Source organism: Lepidochelys kempii, chromosome 16 (genome assembly GCF_965140265.1).
Source record: "Lepidochelys kempii isolate rLepKem1 chromosome 16, rLepKem1.hap2, whole genome shotgun sequence".
Taxonomy (NCBI): Eukaryota; Metazoa; Chordata; order Testudines; family Cheloniidae; genus Lepidochelys; species Lepidochelys kempii.
In genome coordinates, this window is record NC_133271.1 from 4817700 (window position 1) to 4836946 (window position 19247).

The window sequence follows — 19247 nt, forward strand, 5'->3', positions numbered from 1 at the left end:
AGATCAGGCAGTGAAAGGGTCAAATAAATGTACTTGTGCCTGCGGCCCTTATGGAAAAACCTTAGAGAATTGAATAGGATCTAAATCAATAGGGTTCAATAGAAATTGGTCTAAAAGCCCGTAGAATATAATAGAGAAGGGTGGCCAGCTTGAGCCTGAGAAGGAGCCAGAATTTACCAATGCACACTGCCAAAGAGCCACAGTAATAGATCAGCAGCCCCCCATCAGCTCCCCCACCCGCACTCCCAGCACCTCCCACCCACCGGCAGCCCCGCCGATCAGCACCTCCCCCTCCTGATCAGCTGTTTCGTGGCATGCAGGAGGCTCGGGTGGGGGGGAGCGAGAGTACAAAAGGCTCAGGGCAGGGGGCGGGAAGGGGTGGGTGGGGGCAGGGCCTGGGGCAGAGCCAGGGGTTGAGCAGTGAGCACCCCCAGCACATTGGAAAGTTGGCACCTGTAGATCCAGCCCCGGAGTCGGTGCCTAGACAAGGAGCCGCATGTTAGCTTCTGAGCATGTGGCTCCGGAGCCCTAGGTTGGCCGCCCCTGTAATAGAGAATACAATCTTTTCCATAGATTTGTTAATCATCTTATGAAATTCTATATAATTTTAGCATATTCTGTAGGATATGATGGAGCAAAAATCATTACAGTAGGAAGGTTATTCTGTTAAATTCTATAGGGCTTTTGTGGGTGCAAAATGTGGCCACAGGTTTCCGTTGTCCCCACAAGCAGAGAGGTCAGATATCAGCCTTTCCGCAAATGTTCTCCATTCTATGGGTTTGATCCTTGAGCACTCTGAGGGCTTTGCTGGATTAAAGCCAAACTGTGTGCTTAACTTTAAGATAATGAGTATTCCCATTGACTTCAATGGAATAAATTAAATGCTAAAAGTGAAGCACATAGAATCATAGAAGATTAGGGTTGGAAGAGACCTCAGGAGGTCATCTGGTCCAACCGCCTGCTCAGAGCATAACCAACACCAACTAAATCATCCCAGCCAGGGCTTTGTCAAGCCTGACCTTGAAAACCTCTAAGGAAGGAGATTCCACCACCTCCCTAGGTAACCCATTCCAGTGCTTCATCACCCTCCTAGTGAAATAGTGTTTCCTAATATCCATCCTAGACCTCCCCGCACTGCAACTTGAGACCATTACTCCTTGTTCTGTCATCTGCCACCACTGAGAACAGTCTAGATCCATCCTCTTCGGATCCCCCTTTCAGGTAGTTGAAAGTTGCTATCAAATCCCCCCTCATTCTTCTCTTCTGCAGACTAAACAATCCCAGTTCCCTCAGCCTCTCCTCATAAGTCATGTTCCCCAGCCCATACTTTATTGCTTTGCTGGATTGGGTCCAGAGTGCTCATCATCTTGCAGGATTGAGCCTCATGTGTATGTGAATGCACAGCGTGTGTGTGTGCACTAGGTGTGTGGCTGTGTCGTATACGTATTGGCACACCGAGAGTCTTCACTTGATGAGACCTGCAGGCTTTGTAGTGTGAAAACCAGGGTTCTAAAAAGGGACCATAGGCAGCTCTTTTTATTGTTGACTATTTATACTGGGATAGTATAGGAAACCTCAATCAGAATCGAGGCGCAGTGTGCTAGGCACTTCACAAATGCCTAGTGAAAGACAGTCCCTAACTTAGAGTCTACGGACAAAATAAGTGTGGGAAAGGGGGTAGGGAGGACCAGTATGGCAGTGGTAGAAACACCTGGCTACGTAGACTAGCTGTGCGTGCAGCGTCACCACTTAACTTCCAACGCTGCTGTTATGATGAGAGAAGCCATGGTGGGGAGAATTTATATTCTATTTCCTTGAAGTGACAGTAGTCAGCATTGCTGCTGTTTACACTCCTTCACTCATTGGGACATGACTGATTTGGAATTATAAGAGAGGCCACATGTATGATAAATCCTCAATTTAGAGAAACTGTTTCACAAAACTCCTACTCTCGCCCCATTGTATGAATCCACCCGGGTAGCCCTTCAAAAAGGGGACTCACACAGCCATGCACATGCTGCTGGATAGATGTTTTAGTAGCACGGTGCTAGGCTGAGATAGAGCTGAGGCAGCTCTTTCAACCCTTGCTTAACAGAATAGGAGAATCCTTCTCATCACCCACTGAAATCCCAACCAAGTCAATTACAGATTTTTTTTCAGCTGTGTTGAGGGGCCTCCCTGCACAGCAGAGCTCTCCTGAGCACCCTGACTCATTCTCCTGGATGGGAGTGCCTAAGTATGTCTTGGCTTTGGAGGTAGATAGATTTATTTATTTATTGCCATCTGCAAACCATACTCCTCACTTGTTTCCTCTGGTGGGAATTTGGCAGCTTCTTTCTGCAGGAGAGAAAGTTTTCAATGCCCTCCTGCCTATACGTTCTTCCAAATACAGCCCACGCCTCACCCTTAAGGCATGGACTCCAACAGTCCATGCTCTTTGAAGAGCGCTTGCGAACCTCTAACACATTTTGCCATCTTTCATCCATTCTCCTGAAATAGCTGTGTGGTTGGTCTCTGCTCCCGTTCTCATGAGTGCTGATTACTAGGATTGTGTGTTGATTTGTTTGTGGTTACTGAGATTGTTGTGTTTGATCAGAAACTGAATCCTTTCTCGCTAGCCTGCTCCTATTGTCTAGTGCCAGAGCCTATGACACAGCAGTCACTTTGTGGGGATGGTTGTGACATCTCGGCTGTTCTCAGTGGTAGCAGATGACAGGACAAGGAGTAATGGTCTCAAGTTGCAGTGGGGGAGGTTTAGGTTGGATATTAGGAAAAACTTTTTCACAAGGAGGGTGGTGAAACACTGGAATGCGTTACCTAGGGAGGTGATGGAATCTCCTTCCTTAGAAATTTTTAAGGTCAGGCTTGACAAAGTCCTGGCTTGGATGATTTAGTTGGGGATTGGCCGTGCTTTGAGCAGGGGGTTGGACTAAATGACCTCCTGAGGTCCCTTCCAACCCTGATATTCTGTGACATCACAGAATGGATCAGATGAAGGCTAAACTGGAGTTTATTTGCAGGACTTGAAGTATTTGCAGTATTTGAAATACGCGTTCATGTTTCATATATATGTCAGGAACCCTGTTAGAGACAGCATTGGCTCCTGACAGCTATAGGAAACATGAATGTGTATTTCACTGCAATATTTTGGGTCTAGATTTTCTATAGATTTATATTTTTCACTTATTGTGTCACCTGAATTTCCTTTTCTTCCTCTTCCCTCTTGTAATTCACCCTGTTTTTATTGTTCTGCCTGCCGGACTCTTGGGTTTTAACTGCCCCCCTTTCTTCAGTCTAAATTGCTCCTCTGTCACCTTCCTCCTATGTTCCACCTTTACACCCACTCCAATCGGCCCTGCTTTCTCTCTCCTAAATTCACTCCCCTCTACCCTGGCTGGAGTCCCAGGAGGGCAGAGGGAGACGATAGGAGCAAGAAAATGTCCCTAGGATCAGATTAGTCCTGCCCTTTCCCACTAGAGTCAGGGGGAGCCAGAGGCACTCAGATACAGCAGTGATAAAAGCCTTACTGGGTAGACACGTGGATAGCAGGAACCTCCTCTCCCCTAGAAGCACTGTGGACAGGGTTTCCTCTTGCTCTGAGGGAGGAAGCGCTGGCAATGGTGCAGACTTCATGCTGAAGGACAAGCAAATAGGAGTCTTCCAGCCAGGACACCTCTTCCTTTGCCAGGTGCAGCTAAGCCTTCAACTCTGAGGCAGAAGGCGGGAGCCCCAGAGACTCCCCATCCAGACACGAGCTCCTCCCCTGAGATGCCAGCAGCACTGACACCCTCTGAATTCATCCCACCCCACGGTCTGACTGACTCTTCCTTTTGGTTTTGTGTTGACAGAGCCTGGGGCGGGAAAGCGGCTGAACCTGTGGCTTTGGCGGTTCCAAACTGTTGCTTCGTGTTGCACCAGTGACCTGATAATCTATTGTCTTTCAGAGGTAGCTTCTGCCTTTGGAGTGTGTGTGTGTGTGTGTGTGTGTTCACGTGCGTGTGTCTGGAGAGTGTGAGTGTGTTCACGTGTGTGTGTGATAGGGCAGGGAGCTGGGAGTGCGATAGATCATTGCAAACCAATTGTATATCAGCAGGATGGGCCAGCTGCCACTCTCTGGATGGTGTGGCAAGCTGTGATTCATTTGGAAGGCTTTGGTTGGGGTGCTGTTTGCAATGCTTCTGCAGTTGACAGATGCCCAGCCCTCAGGCACTGAAGCTGTGAATGGTAGGTAGACTCCTCCTTCCCTGTGGAATTAAATTCCCGTCGTAGGTATCGGCAGACATTATTCTGCAGAGTACCGCAGTGTGTAACTTCAGCAAGAACTATTTTTGTTGGAGGAGTGGAGAGTGTTTATTACCACTTAACATTTTTGTTAGTGGTTTTGTTTTGGGAGGTGGATCCCTGCTAACTAAACATGGGATTTAGTAGCTTCATGAGAGTGAGCTCTTGGGTGACTGGCAGTCCAGGTATATGTTACCTGCTTTGTGTCTTGTTGTGAAGGTGTTTTTCCAGGTGGGTTTAGAAGGGAGCAGGCGGGTCTTCTCTGCTGTTGGACAGCTTGTCTTAGCTGTCACGTTGCTCATGGGAATAACTGGCCATGCTGCATTTGGTTATTGCAGGCATGGGAACATGAGCCATTTTTCTACTATTGCTGCCATTTTGCAATAGGCCAGCTGTCCTATTAGATGATGTGTTATTGGTAGAGGATGAAGGTTCTGCAACCCTGTGGGCCACTGAGATATCTTTCTGGTGGTCCTTGGATGCTATGAGGGAGGGTTGGGCCCATGCTGGCTGACCTAATGTAAACTTCATGCATAGCCTCATGGCTGAGAATATAATGCGTGTTGTGTGTGTGTGTGTCTTTCTTTTGTCAACCTGTCTTCCTCTTCCTGTCTCCACCTCATCCCTGGATTATCCTGATCAGTCAGGAGGTACCTGGTACAAGAAGACTCCCAAGATGAGCAACATTTTGTGGGCTGCACTAGCATTTTGAACCTCAAAACCCGCTGACCCTCATGAGGTCATTGCTACCAGCTGGAGGCTTTTCATGTGAAGCCCTGGAGTGGAGTTAGTGCAGAATAGATTGTCCTCTGGAGTAATGATCTACAAGGGAGAGTAGGGGAAAGAATATGTTAACCGACAGTCACTCACAGAGGCAGATGTTTAAAGGCTGCACACGTGAAAGTAGTAAAGAAATAATCATTCCAAGTCTTACCACTCTGTGGGGGGTGAGCGCCTCTAGACTTCCCAGAACTCCCTTTGGGACTCACACAGCAGCAGTGTTGGAGCCCCAGGTTGAGATGTTCGCACAAGAACACATGGGTACAAACTGGCCATGAATAACTTTAGGTGGGAAAGAGAAGGATTCTGACCATCAGAGGAGGCAGGTTTGGAACAGCCTCCTAACCAGCAATGGGTGGTAGGGGAACAACCTAGCTAGCCTTAAGGTAGAGCTTGAGAAATTTATGAACCATAGAATATCAGAGTTGGAAGAGACCTCAGGAGTCATCTAGTCCAGCCCCCTGCTCAAAGCAGGACCAATCCCCAATTTTTGCCCCAGATCCCTAAATGGCCCCCTCAAGGATTGAACTCACAACCCTGGGTTTAGCAGGCCAATGCTCAAACCACTGAGCCCAGAAGAGGATGACCACAGGTGTTGCAGTTCAGCAGAGATGTGTGATGGTTCAAGATTGGAATTGCAGGGGGTATTGTGTGTCAAACAAGATTGAAGAGTGTTCCCAGAGTTCTCTGAGTGGAAACTTGCTCAGTTCACATTCTGCCTGGTTCTGACTGGTCCCCATCACTCTGCCGGATTCTTTCAGATGCAGCATGTATCTCCATAGCTCATGAACATTCATTTGCCCTAACATGAACAGCATGGGTGCATGTTTGAAAGAAGCTGCAGATCTAAGTTCTCAAACCCTGCTGTTCCTTCTCATCTCACAAAGTTAAGGGCCCAGAGGCAATAGCTGTCCCTTCATTTAATGGCAAAGCTATAATATAGCTGGAGAACTATAATAGCTAGAGAAGCGTAACTGCAAAAAAAGGAAACACACATTTTTTGAAATTGGAGGTGGTAGTTATTTCCTCTTTGCTCCCTAAAACAGTGGGGTTTATCTAGATGTCCATCTCTTCTTTGTCTCCAGTGCTGGGTTTGGGATTCTGGATCCAGGACACTTTCATCCTCAGTTTGGTTGCTAACAGATTTGCTCCCTTTTATCTCCTGCTGTCCTCACTCAGTGGGCCAAAATCTGCTCTGACATAGAACCTGTACAACTTCACTGAAGTCAGAGGCTGATACAGAACAGAGTTTGGCCTGATATATGGGGCCAGTTCCCCAGCTGATGTAAATTGGTGACAGCCAGCTGAGAATCTGGTCCTGAGTCGGTACAACAGTGTGCTCAGTGCAAGAGCAAGGAAATGCTGTTTCTGCTTTTACAGAGACACTGTCAAATAAAAGGGCATTTAGAGGATCAATTTAAAGGAATATGTCACTGGGTCAGACAATGCACTCAGTTTGACCTATAGTGGGTTAAAATTATTTTATGCCAAGAGAGTCCTCTGGAGTCTAAGTATCTGGTTTTTAGCGGGTGAAAATCCAAACTGCGCTGACAGTGACAGAAGTATTTTTGTTCTGTTTCTGTATCCAGTCAAGGGATTACAAATGGGTTAACAAATGTTATTCAGATAATTATTCTGGTGTCATTGGCAATGTCTAATCAGTGATGCTCATGATGTGAGAGCTGTGTGGGCCTGTGCTCCATGCAAATTGGAAAAAGAAAGACTGCTCTTTGCCAGGTAGGAATGAGCAAAACCAGTATGGAAAGAAGTGTCATGTCCAAGCTTCTGAGGAAGGTGTTGGAGTGAATAAACCAACGCTAGTGGGCTGGGAGACTGGATGGATCACAGGGCTGATAATGAGGATATTGAACATGTGACGGGTTGGATCACAGCCCTTGGGGCTGCCAACTGATATGCCAAGACTACTTCTGCCCCTGCTTTCCCTGCCACCTTGGGACTCCAGCACCCTGTCCAGACACATCAGTCTGCTCCAGCACAGACCCAGGGTCTGAACCACATGCCCCAAAGCTGCAGACTTAACTGAAAGCAACTTAAGAAGTGTTCCCATCCTTAACACTCAGATACCCAACTCCCAAAGGGGTCCAAACTCCAAATAAATCTGTTTTACCCTGTATAAAGTTTATACAGGGTAAACTAATAAATTGTTCGCCCTCTATAACACTGATAGAGAGATATGCACAGCTGTTTGCTCCCCCCAGGTATTAATACATACTCTGGGTTAATTAATAAGTAAAAAGTAATTTTATTAAATACAGAAAGTAGGATTTAAGTGGTTCCAAGTTTGAACAGAACAAAGTGAATTACCAAGCAAAATAAAATAGAACACGCAAGTCTATGTCTAAGAAAATTGAATACGGATAAAAACCTCACCCAGAAAGCTTCCTTTTACAGACTAGTCTCCTTCTAGTCTGGGTCCAGCAATCACTCACACCCCCTGCAGTTACTGTCCTTTGTTCCAGTTTGTCTTGGGTATCCTTGGGCGTGGAGAGGCTATCTCCTTAACCAGCTGAAGACAAAATGGAGGGGTCTCCCAGGAGTTTAAATAGACTTTCTCTTGTGGGTGGACACCCCTCCCTCCCCCTATGTAGAATCCAGCTACAAGATGGAGTTTTGGAGTCACATGGGCAAGTCACATGTTCCTGCATGACTCAGTTTTTACAGGCAGCAGCCATTACTTACATGCTACCTTGAACGTCCTCAGGTAGATTTCTTGTGTGGATTGGAGCCTTACAAGATTCATTGTCCTTTAAGTGTTTCTTCATTGGGCACCTAATTTGCACATTCCTTTCTCAAGAAGCTGACCAAATGCTTTACACAGGCTGCTTAAAAATCAAGCCAGTGCACAGCCAATATTCATAACTTGGAATACAAAATTGATACATGCATACAAATAGGATTAATAGATTCAGTAGATCATAACCTTTACAGAGATATGTTACATGGCATATGTAGCATAAAACATATTCCAGTTATGTCATATATACATTCATAGGCATATTTCCATAAATCCTTATGGGGTGCAACGTCACAGAATATTCAGCCTCTTGATGGCCTGTTCAGATCCAGCTCCTGTGGGTAGCTGTTCTGAAGCCTCATGGTCTCCTGTTCCCAGTAGACAAGTGTCCCCATTAAAAAGACCACCACAACTGACACTACCTGGCGTCAGCAACCTCTGCAGGAGTGGCCAAGCACAGACTAGACGTGGAGGTGGAAGGCTAGGTCCTCAGTTGGTGTAAATTGGTATCGCTCTGCTAAGTGCCGTGAAGTGATGCTGATGAACAGCAGCTGGGGTCTGGCCCTGAGATTCAAACTCCATGTGTCATGCCATTGCACACCAGTCAGTGTTACCAGACAGCCAGACTGGATCCAAAGGGAGCAGTAATCGGGCTGAAAAGGAATCCACTCTAGGAGCCCTAATCTGCCTGCTCCAATGTAATTAAGTAGATGAGATTCTATCGGGCATGCGTTTATTGTGGGGGGGGAAAGCAGGGAGAACAGGAGTGATTAACAAGTCAGTTTGCACCATTCCCATTTGCCTAGAGAGAGGGGAGGGCACAATATCAGGGTTCCTGAGTCGCTGCCCTGGGGCTGGCACAGCTGTTGGCGGAGCAGCTGGTTGTAGCAGAGGTGGCAAAAACCATGTGGAGATGAAATGAAACGGAGCAGCAGTGACCATGAAAAGGGGGTTAACAGAGGTCTGCTTCAGATAATTCTTAGAAGGCAGTTCCAAAAAAGCTCCTCGTTATTGCTTCTCTGCTCCCTGCCATGCACATCACCACAGCTAATATTGTATTCAGCTTTGGAGGGAATTAGCTTTGCCTCCTGTGTCAGCTCTGACTGCTCCCCTTGGGAGAACAAACCATAAACCCAGAACTCTGTCACAACCAAGCCAAAGCCACCACAGTGCTCATCTGCCTGGCAACTGAACCTCATTTGTCACAGGAGCAGACGAGAAGACGTAAAGGGATTGCAGTTGCAAGATGGACTCTTCAAACACCCAATGGGCACACAAAGCCACAGGACTACTGATTCATAGTGGGAGGAATGATCCAGCACACAGACTCGGCATACCTGTAATGAGCGTGAATTCATTGCTGAGCAGGGCAGTGATTTCATGTAATTGATGGATGCATGAAAAAACCCCAGTTTTTACATTTTTATTAACTTTCCTTTGTGGATTTAAACTTTCAGTTGAAAAAGAATTAATTGAATGTTCCTATTCCCTTGGCAAATGAAATTGTTTTTCCTACATGTAGTTATGAAAGATGCTAAGCATTTGGCTAGGAAGAGAAATAATTAGCCACCCGTTTGCTTGAGAGAGGCAGCCCATGGGGGTAGCCTATAGAGATGTACAATATTTCTGTGTGAAAACTCCTTGCTCTTTAGAAGTCAAATCACTTTTTAATCAGGGAAAAGGAGCAGATGTAGGAAAATCCATCCATTCACCCCTCCAGTTACAACTTTAACAAATTCCATCACACTTTTTAAGAAGTTAGAACTAGGACTGTTTTCACAGGAATTTTAACGCCACAATTATTTCAATTTACAGGTTAAATCATATGTCAGGCCAGTACTGCTGTCATTTACACTGGTGTAAATCTGGAGTAACCCAACAGACTGCAGTGTCAATAACTGAAGTTCTGAAAGCAGAATTTGAGACTGCTTAGAAATTCACACTATTAACACCAATATGCAGGCTTGTCTGACAGACACACAGGGTGGGCCTATCAATGAAGTGTAAATAACTAATTTAATATCATAAGGATGTGATTAGGGCTGTCAATTAACTGCAGTTAACTAAAAAAATTTAATCATGATTAATTGCACTTATAACAATAGAATACCAATTGAAATTTATTAAATATTTTTAGATGTTTTCTACATTTTCAATATTGATTTAAATTATAACACAGAATACAAAGTGCACAGTGCTCACTTTATATTATTATTTTTGATGACAAATATTTGCACTGTAAAAATGATAAACAAAGAAATAGTATTTTTTAATTTGCCTCATACAAGTACTGAACTGCAATCTCTTTATCGTGAAAATTTAAATTACAAATACAGATTTTTTTTTGATTCCATAACTGCCCTCAACGTAAAACTTTAGAGCCTACAGGTCCACTCAGTCCTACTTCTTATTCTGCCAATCGCTAAGACAAACAAGTTTGTTTACATTGAAGGAAGATAATGCTGCCTGCTTCTTATTTACAGGTTTCAGTGTAGCAGCCATGTTAGTCTGTATCCGTAAAAAGAAAAGGAGTACTTGTGGCACCTTAGAGACTAACAAATTTATTGGAGCATAAGCTTTCGTGAGCTACAGCTCACTTCATTGGATGCATACAGTGGAAAATATAGTGGGGAGATTTACCCAACCAGGGGTATTCTATCTGATACCCAAGATCCATAAACCTGGAAATCCTGGATGCCCCATCATCTCAGGCATTGGCACCCTGACAGCAGGATTGTCCAGCTATGTAGCCTCTCTCCTCAGGCCCTACGCTACCAGCACTCCCAGCTACCTTCGAGACACCACTGACTTCCTGAGGAAACTACAATCCATCAGTGATCTTCCTGAAAACACCATCCTAGCCACTGTGGATGTAGAAGTCCTTTACACCAACATTTCACACAAAGATGGACTACAAGCCATGAGGAACAGTATCCCCGATAATGTCACGGCATACCTGGTGGCTGAACTTCGTGACTTTGTCCTCACCCATAACTATTTCACATTTGGGGACAATGTATACCTTCAAATCAGCGGCACTGCCACGGGTACCCGCATGGCCCCACAGTATGCCAACATTTTTATGGCTGACTTAGAACAACGCTTCCTCAGCTCTCATCCCCTAATGCCCCCACTCTACTTGCGCTACATTGATGACATCTTCATCATCTGGACCCATGGAAAAGAAGCCCTTGAGGAATTCCACCATGATTTCAACGATTTCCATCCCACCACCAACCTCAGCCTGGACCAGTCCACACAAGAGATCCTCTTCCTGGATACTATGGTGCTAATAAGCAATGGTCACATGAACACCACCATAGAGCGGAAACCTACTGACCACTATGCTTACCTACATGCCTCCCAGCTTTCATCCAGACCACACCATACGATCCATTGTCTACAGCTAAGCTCTACAATACAACCGCATTTGCTCCAACCCCTCAGACAGAGACAAACACCTACAAGATCTCTATCAAACATTCTTACAACTACAATACCCACTTGCTGAAGTGAAGAAATAGATTGACAGAGCCAGAAGAGTACCCAGAAGTCACCTACTACAGGACAGGCCCAACAAAGAAAATAACAGAACGCCACTAGCCATCACCTTCAGCCCCCAACTAAAACCTGTCCAACGCATCATCAAGGATCTACAACCTATCCTGAAGGACAACCCATCACTCTCACAGATCTTGGGAGACAGGCCAGCCCTTGCTTACAGACAGCCCCCCAACCTGAAGCAAATACTCACCAGCAACTACACACCACACAACAAAAACACTAACCCAGGAACCTATCCTTGCAACAAAGCCCGTTGCCAACTGTGTCCACATATCTATTCAGGGGACACCATCATAGGGCCTAATCACATCAGCCACACCATCAGAGGCTCGTTCACCTGCACATCTACCAATGTGATATATGCCATCATGTGCCAGCAATGCCCCTCTGCCATGTACATTGACCAAACTGGACAGTCTCTACATAAGAGAATAAATGGACACAAATCAGACGTCAAGAATTATAACATTAAAAAACCAGTCGGAGAACACTTCAGTCTCTTTGGTCACTCGATTACAGACCTAAAAGTGGCAATTCTTCAACAAAAAAACTTCAAAAACAGACTCCAAGGAGAGACTGCTTAATTAATTTGCAAACTGGATACAATTAACTGAGGCTTGAATAGAGACTGGGAGTGGATGGGTCATTACACAAAGTAAAACTATTTCCCCATGTTTATTTCCCCTCCTACTGTTCTTGTCAACTGCTGGAAATGGCCCACCTTGATTATCACTACAAAAGGTCCTCTCCCCCACCCCCACCCCCACCCCGCTCTCCTGCTGGTAATAGCTCACCTTTCCTGATCACCCATTGTTTCATGTTCTCTGTGTATATAAAATCTCCTGACTATATTTTCCACTGTATGCATCTGATGAAGTGAGCTGTAGCTTATGTTCTAATAAATTTGTTAGTCTCTAAGGTGCCACAAGTACTCCTTTTCTTCTTATTTACGTCACTTGAAAGTGAGACCAGGCGTTCGCATGGCACTTTTGTAGCTGGCGTTGCAAGGTATTTACGTGCCAGGTATGCTAAAAATTCATATGCCCCTTTGTGCTTTGGCCACCATTCCAGAGGACATGCAGCCGTGCTGATGATGCTTGTTAAAAATAATAACGCATCAATTAAATTTGTGACTGTACACCTTGAGGGGAGAATTGACTCCTGCTCTGTTTTACCTGCATTCTGCATGATATAGCAGTCTCGGATGATGACCCAGTATATGTTCATTTTAAGAACACTTTCACAGCAGATGTGAGAAAACGCAAGGAAGGTACTGATGTGAGATTTCTAAAAATAGCTACAGCACTTGATCCAAGGTTTAAGAATCTGAAGTGCCATCCAAAATCTGAAAGGGACGAGGTGTGGGGCATGCTTTCAGAAGTCTTAGAAGAGCAACACTCTGATGTGGAAACTACAGAACCCAAACCACCAAAAAAAGAAAATCAACCTTCTACTGGTGGCATCTGACTCGGTTGATGAAAATGAACATGTGTCAGTCTGCACTGCTTTGGACCCTTTTCAAGCAGAACCCATCATCAGCATGGACGCATGTCCTCTGGAATGATGGTTGAAGCATGAAGGGACATATGAATCTTTAGCGTATCTGACATGTAAATGTCTTGCAACGCCGGCTACAACAGCGCCATGAAAACACCTGTTCTCACTTTCAGGTGACATTGTAAACAAGAAGCAGGCAGTATTGTCTCCTGCAAATTGTAACCAACCTTGTTTTTCTGAGTGCCTGGATGACCAAGAAGTAGGGCTGAGTGGATTTGCAGGCTCTAAAGGTTTACATTGTTTTATTCTTGAATGCAGTTTTTTTGTACATAATTCTACATTTATAAGTTCAGCATTCATGAGAAAGAGATTGCCCTGCAGTACTTGTATGAGGTGAATTGAAAAAAGTTATTTTTTTTACAGGGCAAATATGTATAATCAAAAATAAATATAAAGTGAGCACTTTACACTGTTTTCTGTATTGTAATTGAAATTAGTATATTTTAAAATGTAGTAAACATCCAAAAATATTTAAAATAAATGGTATTCTATTATTGTTTGATAGCTGGAGAAGAAATGGAAGGCTGCAGTTGAAGAGCTCCTTTCGCTGGTGTCTTGCTGCTCCACCTCCCCCAGTCAGATGGAGGGACCCAATGGGGGGAAGGAAAGTGGGGCCAAGTGTAGGGATGAGGAGATGGGGTGGATGATTCAATGGAGCAGACTTATTTGCAGATGCACCACAGCAAATCTTTGTCCTAAGGCTACTCCATTCCTCTAGGCCAGCTCCTGCACTCTCTGGAGGGTAGTTACGGGGCTGGCCCGGCCCTGAACTCTTTTAGAGATTCTTTCTAATCACAGCTCAGCCACTAGAGGAAACATTTTCATTAAAAGTCTAATGAAGCAAAGGTTTGGGTTTGGTTTTTATTGTCCATGTTAGATGTTAATATCTCCTTGCGCTTCTCCTTCCTTCAGTTGGGAAGCAGCTAGGGGACTCATTAAAAAGTAATTGGCAGGGAATGCACCTTCTTTGCCCAACCCCCCCCCCCAAATGATTAAACAGCTCTTGTGGGGAAAAAAAAGAAAGGGGCTGGCAGATGGGTGGAGACAGCTGTTGGGTCTGTGCAAAGAATAATGCAGAGATTTCCTAGCATTTCACTTACTGCATGTGCTCTGAAAGGAGATTACATCTGTAATTCCCCTCCACATACTGAGCTTCTCTCTCTCTCAGCTCTGGCTACATTTATGCCATGCAAGGAGTCATTGCTTCTTCCTTTCAGTGCAGCTTCTGTAAGGATGCAAACATGGTTTACAAACAATGATGACTGCTTGCTGGTGGTGTCACCTACAAAAGGTCTTCCCATCGCAGCTGGGGATTGACTCCTCTTTGGATTTGCTGTGCATGCAGAAAATCGGCCTGAAATCTTTGATGCTTCCCCCCTCCTTCCGTTTGTTTTTAAATAACAGATGCAGAAAACAATTCAGTGCAAGAAGAATGCCCAGACCAATAGCTTGTTCCCAGAGTCCAGAGGACATACACTCTGCAAATATGGATGCCCATGTCTATACACCTGACCTAGGCAATCCCTGCTTTCTGGGAACAGTCTGAAGCCATGTGCACTGTGGCAGTACCAGAGCCAAGTTGGATGGTGTGTACATATCTGTATGCCATTATTCAGAATGCCCTTCCAACTCTCCTCCCTCTCCCATGGTCGTTGCTGGGGTCTGCTCTGTGGGAATAGCTGAAAGGTTTGGGCATGCTTTTGGGTGCATGCATGCCTTTGGTGTTTGTTCCTCAAGCCAGGGGCCATACCTACGAACCTCCCTCACCTAAGTAGCCCCTATTTAGATGGGCAGCCCTGTTGAAGTTAATAGGCCTGCTCAGTTGAGTAAGAACTGTTCCAGGGAGTAAGCATTTGCAAGCTCAAGACCAGAATCATGAAGATGTTGGTTCCCCTGCTGTCAGCTTCCAGCCCTTTCTTGTGTTTGGGACGTTTGCAAGGAAATAAAATAGGCATAACTGCAAGAAATGCCTCTTGTTTCAGCACCAGTTGTCGAGATTTACGAGGGCAATGGGTACACATTCTACTGCCTAGTTTCACAGGTGTATCTGCCCTCCTCTCTTTCTCCCCCTTCTACACAGATAACACAGGCTACAGCTCCAAAGCACCTACTATGTCAGGGCCTGGGGCAAGCCAAGGGTCTAAGCGATAAATACCAAGTGTACCCTCTGTTTCAGATCACCTGTTAGCGGACTCCTATGAAGACTCCCCTGAGATGCAGCAGGCAGCTCAGAACAAGCGCAGGCTGTCTGTCATCTCAGATGGCAAGTTTGAGAGGAGCTTCTCTGAGGAGCAGGCCGAGAAGATTCCGAGTGAGGGGCCGAAGGCACGGGTGTATACTATCTCTGGTGAGAGGCCGATGCTGTCAGACCATGAGAACGAGAGCATGGAACTGGTGGTGATGAAAGGCACCGGCCGAGAGGATTGCCATCATGGCCAGCCCCTGCAGAGCGCTGGCAGCTCTCACAACATTGGCAGGCATTGCAAAGGCTGGGCAGGCAGTCGGCAGGGTTCCAAGGACTGCCCAGCCTGTGCTCGGTTGGCAGCCCACTCCCAGCACTCCTTTGACCTGGAGCAGCACCAGCCCAGCGAGACAGGATGGCGTCGGAAAAAGCTGGAGAGGATGTATAGTATTGATCGAGTGTCTGGTAAGTGAGTGTGGATGCTGTGTGCACGAAGGGTACAATGGTTCCTATTGACATGGACTGCTGCACCTCTCTCCTGGCTTCAGAAATGAATCTCCAGGAACAGTGATTGGCCTAGAGAACTTGAACCAGTATTCCTTGGGCTTCCCTTTGAGTGCTTTGCTAGTATGTGGTGCCGGCACTGGGCAGAGGGAGGTGGCAAAACAGTGAGCATAGAATAAGTCAGGAGGATGCACAATTGGGATCTTCTGTTTGGCAGCAGGAGCAAGCTCCTCGGAGTGGATAGCGGCCAGCCTCAAACGCTCCTGATGTGACCAGTGGGAGTCCTGCTGTTGGCTCAGCCCCCAGCCTGGCAGCAGCAGCACTAGTTGATGCCGCAGAGGGTCGATAAGGAAGCCTATTGCACCACCTCATAAACTCTGCATGGTGATGCTGTAAAGCGTCTTTGATGGACGCTACCTTGGGCAGACACTCTGTAATATGCTGCTTCCCTGGAAACACTATTGTGGGTGGAGTGACACAGTTCAGTCCTCCTTGCAGAATGACACCATATAGTGCCTTTCTCTGGACACAACAGAGTGATATGCAATTGTACTTCTTCCCTCCTCAGTGCTCTATTTGCTGCTCACACCGTGAGCATCTTCAGGCAAAATGATATATCATGTCATCATCTGGGGCTAAGAAATTCTTTGATTTCTTTAATATCTAAAGCTTTCCTAAGAACATAAGAATGGCCACACTGGGTCAGACCAAAGGTCCATCCAGCCCAGTGTCCTGTCTACAGACAGTGGCCAATGCCAGGTGCCTCAGAGGGAGTGAACCTAACAGGTAATGATCAAGTGATCTCTCTCCTGCCATCCATCTCCACCCTCTGACAAACAGAGGCTAGGGACACCTTTCCTTACCCATCCTGGCTAATAGCCATTAATGGACTTAACCTCCATGAATGTATCCAGTTCTCTTTTAAACCCTGTTATAGTCCTAGCCTTCACAACCTCCTCAGGCAAGGAGTTCTGCAGGTTCACTGTGCGCTGAGTGAAGAAGAACTTCCTTTTATTTGTTTTAAACCTGCTGCCCATTAATTTCATTGGGTGGCCCCTCGTTCTTAAATTATGGGAACAAGTAAATAACTTTTCCTTATTCACTTTCTCCACACCACTCATGATTTTATATATCTCTTTCATTTCCCCCCTTACTCTCCTCTTTTCCAAGATGAAAAGTCCTAGCCTCTTTAATCTCTCCTCATATGGGACCCGTTCCAAACCCCTAATCATTTTCGTTGCCCTTTTCTGAACCTTTTCTAATACTAGTATATCTTTTTTGATATGAGGGGACCACATCTGTACGCAGTGTTCAAGATATGGGTGTACCATGGATTTATATAAGGGCAATAAGATATTCTCCGTCTTATTATCTGTCCCTTTTTTAATGATTCCTAACATCCCGTTTGCTTTTTTGACTGCCGCTGCACACTGCATGGACATCTTCAGAGAATTATCCACGATGACTCCAAGATCTTTCTCCTGATTAGTTGTAGCTAAATTAGCCCCCATCATATTGTATGTATAGTTGGGGTTATTTTTTCCCGATGTGCATTACTTTACATTTATCCACATGAAATTTCATTTGCCATTTTGTTGCCCAATCACTTAGTTTTGTGAGATCTTTTCGAAGTTCTTCACAGTCTGCTTTGGTCTTAACTATCTTGAGCAGTTTAGTATCATCTGCAAACTTTGCCACCTCACTGTTTACCCCTTTCTCCAGATCATTTATGAATAAGTTGAATAGGATTAGTCCTAGGGCTGACCCTTGGGAAACACCACTAGTTACCCCTCTCCATTCTGAAAATTTACCATTTATTCCTACCCTTTGTTCCCTGTCTTTTAACCAGTTCTCAAGCCATGAAAGGATCTTCCCTCTTATTGCATGACATCTTAATTCACGTAAGAGCCTTTGGTGCGGGAGCCTTTGGTGAGGGACCTTGTCAAAGGCTTTTTGGAAATCTAAGTACACTATGTCCACTGGATCCCCCTTGTCCACATGGTTGTTGACCCCCACAAAGAACTCTGAGTGAGCTGTAGCTCACGAAAGCTTATGCTCAAATAAATTTGTTAGTCTCTAAGGTGCCACAAGTACTCCTTTTCTTTTTGCAGATACAGATTAACATGGCTGCTACTTTGAAACCTCTCATAGATTAGTAAGACACAATCTCCCTTTACAGAAACCATGCTGACTTTTGCGCAACAATTTATGTTCTTCTATGTGTTTGACAATTTTATTCTTTACTATTGTTTCAACTAATCACATTTTACACCTCAATTTGTACGCAGTGTGTTACATTTAATGCAATGTTTGTACATCAATCTCTTTCTCTAGTTTATGTCAGTAAGAAGGAAGATGTCTGACTGTGGCAAAGGTGCTGGCATTGTTTTCTTGACTGTTTTTACAAACAGCCTTTAAGAGACAGGTGCCAAGTTAACTACAGGAGGGCTCGGGCCTCGTTTGCAAGGAGAAGAAAATATAAGGGAGCTCAAACAATGGCTTTTCCCCGGATCCTGCCCTTGGTGGTGTGCGTGCAAAATGCCATGAGGGTTAGGTGGGGGCCACATTTTCCAACCTGGCTACCTGAAGTTAGGCACCAAAATTCATACGTAGACTACTGTAAAGAAAAATCAAAAATCCCCAGATTTTTCAAGGTGCTGAACACCACAGCTCCCAATACTATCCATGGCCAGTGAAAACCAGGGCACCTTTATTTGGTATTATCATACGGTATCTATGCTTAACCTTAAACCCCACATTTGAAAACGTTGGCCTTAATTTATTATTTCGGTTTCTTCAATACAAAAAATGAGAAGAGTTTTCCTTCATTTTTGTCACACGTGACTCTGCCCGGGTACAGGATTGTTTTGTGTGTAATGACAAAGAGAGAAGGGTTGTGTGAGAGCACAATAAGAATGTAGTTTCTGTGGCTGGTCTTATCGGAGAGAGAGCCCAAATTCTCTTTGGGATTTGGTTTTGTGTAGGTAGTAATGGGCGTACACTGCTAATAATTTGGGTCCAGTGTGAGCTGCCAGAGCTGGTTTGAGTTGGGAAGGTAAAGGGGTAACATTTTAAACTTGATATATTTATGTCTTTAACCATTTTTTTGAATATTAAAGAATGCACTTTGCTGGAATGGAGCTCTTACAGATTAATCAATATGAATCAATGGGACAAAGCCCCAAGAATGGTAGGTTGTAAAATGCAGTTATCAATGTCACTTATTGGAAAAAAAAAAAACCAAAATCCCCAAAGCCAAACAAATGCTGTACTTGGAAGATTCCATTCTTCATTTTGATCTTCTCAAACTTTCCCTCCTTAGACTTTAAGAGAGATATTTTCAGCTATGCAACCTTGTGAGGGGAAATGGCCTCTGCTAAACAGACAAATAGCCTCTGCCTTCCTGAAACTTTACTTCTGAGAATGAGAATAGTAATAAGACTGGTTTCAGAGTAACAGCCGTGTTAGTCTGTATTCGTAAAAAGAAAAGGAGTACTTGTGGCACCTTAGAGACTAACCAATTTATTTGAGCATGAGCTTTTGTGAGCTACAGCTCACTTCATCGGATGCATGCCGTGGAAACTGCAGCAGACTTTATATACACACAGAGAATATGAAACAATA

At 44.9% G+C, this 19247-nt stretch overlaps 1 protein-coding gene across 1 annotated transcript in view; it reads left to right on the forward strand.

Annotated features, from left to right (window-relative positions):
- The window catches only part of NSMF (NMDA receptor synaptonuclear signaling and neuronal migration factor), an 83505-nt gene that overhangs the window by 16534 nt on the left and 47724 nt on the right, over positions 1-19247 (forward strand). Inside the window, exon 3 of the mRNA XM_073314110.1 lies at positions 15114-15584. Within this exon, the coding sequence (XP_073170211.1) occupies positions 15114-15584 (471 nt within the window). The remainder of the gene's footprint in view (positions 1-15113; positions 15585-19247) is intronic.